This window comes from Centroberyx affinis, unplaced genomic scaffold (genome assembly GCF_046629955.1).
Source record: "Centroberyx affinis isolate AG114_WGS23_722 - 3 ecotype Tasmania unplaced genomic scaffold, CSIRO-AGI_Caff_v1 ptg007425l_1, whole genome shotgun sequence".
Taxonomy (NCBI): domain Eukaryota; kingdom Metazoa; phylum Chordata; class Actinopteri; order Beryciformes; family Berycidae; genus Centroberyx; species Centroberyx affinis.
In genome coordinates this window covers 35,001-39,132 of record NW_027283748.1, presented here as the reverse complement: position 1 = coordinate 39,132, position 4,132 = coordinate 35,001, and the positions used below count along the sequence as shown (strand labels likewise).

The window sequence follows — 4,132 nt, the reverse complement described above, 5'->3', positions numbered from 1 at the left end:
CCCATGTTTCTGTTTGGGATGGAAAAAAACTTAAAGATTTACTGAACTGAACAGCAGGCTGGATGATGTTCTGCCTTCAGTCAGAGAGAGAGAGAGAGGGACAGAGAGAGAGAGAGAGACAGACAGAGATGGAGACAGACAGAGAGAGAGGGAGAGACAGGCAGAGACAGAGAGAGATATAGAGAGAGAGACAGAGACAGACAGACAGAGAGAGAGAGAGAGAGAGACAGACAGAGAGAGAGAGAGAGACAGAGAGACAGAGAGAGAGACCGACAGAGAGAGAGAGAGACAGACAGACAGAGAGAGAGAGAGACAGAGAGAGATATAGAGAGAGAGACAGAGAGAGAGGGACAGACAGAGAGAGAGAGAGACAGAGAGAGATACAGAGAGAGAGAGAGAGAGAGCTGACAGTAAATCAGACCAGCTGTCTCTTTACCTCGGACTCTTAATCTCTCTCTTCTAAACACTGTATGAAGCTCTGATAAACATGTTACTCTGATTAATTGAAGCCTGAGGGGCTGGTGGTAGTCCAGCAGACAAGACCCCCCCCTCCCCCCGCCCCCCCCCTCTCTCCCTGTAGTTTGACAGCAGTCTTGATCAATGTCTTCCATGTGTGTGTGTGGTGCTGCAGGAGGCTGACCGGGTCGGGCTGGAGGTCCAGGACCTCGGCCGGTCCTCAACACGTTCTGCATGAATTATTAATGAAACAATATCTGGGCTGTGTAGACTCTGTTTAGCCGGCCGTTCTCCACACTGACTCATAATGAGCCTGTTTACATGCAGACTGATATCTGGATCTTAACCTGATTACCTCTGACTGCTGAAGCTGCCATGTGAATCCTTCATCTGATTCTACCTCACAGTGAGGTGATGATGAGAGGAACAGAACCTGATGGATTTCATTTCTTATGTCCCGGTCACTTGGTCACTCGGTCTCTTGGTCTCTTGGTTTCTTGGTTTCTTGGTTTCTTGGTTTTTTCAGACTGTGCAGGTCAAAGGTCACCGCATGCAGTAACCCAGCACCACGTTCAGCACTGACAAAACATAGCAAAGCGTTTATTTAAAGGGAAACAGTGGTGCTGAACTCTGTTGTGTTACACAAGCCTGGCAACTACGGCAGGACTTTTGACTTGCTAATTAAAATATGTTTTAAAAAATTTAAATAAAAGCCTGGTATTGTATTGACAGTGTTTGTCCTCTTTCTCCTCCTCCTCCTCTTCCTCCTCCTCCTTTCCCTCTCCTCCTCTTCCTCCTCCTCTTCCTCTTCCTCCTCCCCTCCTCTTCCTCCTCCTTCTCCTCCTCCTTCTTCTCCTCCTCCTCCCCCTCCTCCTCCTCTTCCTTCTCCTCCTCCCTCTTTCTCCTCCTCCCCCTCCTCCTGTCCTTCTCTTCCTCCCCTCCCCCCTCCCCCTCCCTCCTCCTCCTCCTCTTCCTCAGTTCTTGCGGGGGAGAGTACACGGTGGAAGTGGCCATCAACGACTACCTGGACATCTACTGTCCTCACTATGAGGGCTCTGTGTCCTCAGAGCGGATGGAGCACTATGTTCTGTTCATGGTGAACTATGACGGGTTCACCAGCTGTGATCACCGCATGAAGGGCTTCAAGCGCTGGGAGTGTAACCGGCCCCAGAGCCCCAACGGCCCGCTCAAGTTCTCCGAGAAGTTCCAGCTCTTCACCCCCTTCAGCCTGGGCTTCGAGTTCCGGCCCGGCCACGAGTACTACTACATCTGTAAGTACTGCGAGTACTGCTACATCTAGAAGTACTATGACTACTACTAGTGCTGAGTACTACTACATCTGTAAGTACTGCGAGTACTACTGCATCTAGAAGTACTATGACTACTACTACATCTGTAAGTACTGCGAGTACTACTGCATCTAGAAGTACTATGACTACTACTACATCTGTAAGTACTGCGAGTACTACTGCATCTAGAAGTACTATGACTACTACTACATCTGTAAGTACTGCGAGTACTGCTACATCTAGAAGTACTATGACTACTACTAGTGCTGAGTACTACTACATCTGTAAGTACTGCGAGTACTACTGCATCTAGAAGTACTATGACTACTACTACATCTGTAAGTACTGCGAGTACTACTGCATCTAGAAGTACTATGACTACTACTAGTGCTGAGTACTACTACATCTGTAAGTACTGCGAGTACTACTGCATCTAGAAGTACTATGACTACTACTACATCTGTAAGTACTGCGAGTACTACTGCATCTAGAAGTACTATGACTACTACTACATCTGTAAGTACTGCGAGTACTACTGCATCTAGAAGTACTATGACTACTACTACATCTGTAAGTACTGTGAGTACTGCTACATCTAGAAGTACTATGACTACTACTAGTGCTGAGTACTACTACATCTGTAAGTACTACGAATACTACTGCATCTAGAAGTACTACGAGTACTACTACTACATCTGTAAGTACTGCGAGTACTGCTACATCTAGAAGTACTATGACTACTACTAGTGCTGAGTACTACTACATCTGTAAGTACTGCGAGTACTACTGCATCTAGAAGTACTATGACTACTATAAGTGCTGAGTGCTACTACATCTGTAAGTACTACGAATACTACTGCATCTATAAGTACTACGAGTACTACTACATCTATAAGTACTATGACTACTACTAGTGCTGAGTACTACTACATCTGTAAGTACTGTTGAGTACTACTTCATCTGTAAGTACTACAAGTACTACTACATCTATAAGTACCATGAGTACTACTACATCTATAAGTACTATGAGTACTACTACTGCTGAGTACTACTACATCTGTAAGTACTATGAGTACTACTACATCTATAAGTACTATGCGTACTACTACATCTATAAGTACTATGAGTACTACTACTGCTGAGTACTGCTACATCTGTAAGTACTACTGAGTACTACTACTGCTGAGTACTACTACATCTGTAAGTACTACTACATCTGTAAGTACAAGCCAGTATTACCGTAACATAAACACATGCTCACATATATGCATGCACTTTATGCAAAGACACACACACACACGCGCGCACACACGCACACGCACACACACACACACGCACACACACACACGCACACACACACACACACACACACACACACACACACACACACACACACACACACACACACACACACACACACTGCTCTTCTGGTTGGTTCCTCAGGTTAATTGTTTTGGTTCTGACCTCCTGGCCTCTTTCTCCTCATAAATCATGTGATTTAATTGGCTGCTTGTTAGGTCACATGGCCTGGGAACACGCCTCTGATTGGCTGCGGTTTAATTCCTCGAGAGTGTCGCCCGGTTCGACCTTGGCCGTGTTGAAACGACCTTGACCGCTTCGTCAGATCTCCTCCTCCGGTTCAGTGCCGGCCGCCGAGCCGCCGGTGATTCAGGCTGGAATTATGCAAACTAGAAATGAATTTCTGAGCTCCCACCGTCCCACAAACACTCACACACACACACACTCACACTCACACACACACACACACTCACACACACACACACACACGCTCTCACACACACACACACACACACACCGCTGTGATCCATCATGACAGCCTGTCAGGCCGCCGTTTGGTTTCTCTATTGGCTTTGAAGGGCGATTTTCCCCCGTTAGCGGAGCGGCGGGGGTTTGATGAAGCATCGCTCTGCGGCTCGACTCCACGCCACCGGCTGTTTACATCCAGAGAGAGAGAACACGCTCCGGACGGAACCCTGCGGAACCCTGCGGAACCCTGCGGAACCCTGCAGAACCCTGTGGTGCTGTGCAGAACCTGCGAGCCGCAGCTTCTGCGGCTCGCAGGTTCTGCACAGCACCACAGGGTTCTGACTCCCCGGCCACAGCAGAACCCCCCCTGTTTCTGTGAAGAACCCTTTTAGAGAGCAGTTTGTTCTTTAGAGGGCCATGATGCTCAAATGGTTCTACGTGGAACCTTTTTTAACGGAGGTTCGAGGAACCGTCCTGTAGCTGAAAGCTCACGGGTTCCATCCCTGCAGCAGCCGTGGTCCTGATGAGCCTCCTCACTGTGAGTCAGTCAGTGTCAGTGTGTTAGAGGTTCTCCATAGCACCGGGCTCAAATGGCTCTACAGAGAACATTTATGATGCTC

At 47.8% G+C, this 4,132-nt stretch overlaps 1 protein-coding gene across 1 annotated transcript in view; it reads left to right on the top strand.

Moving 5' to 3' along the window:
* Positions 1–1,434: 1,434 nt before the first annotated feature.
* LOC139639576 (ephrin-A2) overlaps positions 1,435–4,132 on the top strand; it is a gene marked incomplete at its 5' end in the record, with an annotated part of 15,018 nt that continues 12,320 nt past the window's right edge. The window contains one exon of the mRNA XM_071513699.1: positions 1,435–1,727. Within this exon, the coding sequence (XP_071369800.1) occupies positions 1,435–1,727 (293 nt within the window). The remainder of the gene's footprint in view (positions 1,728–4,132) is intronic.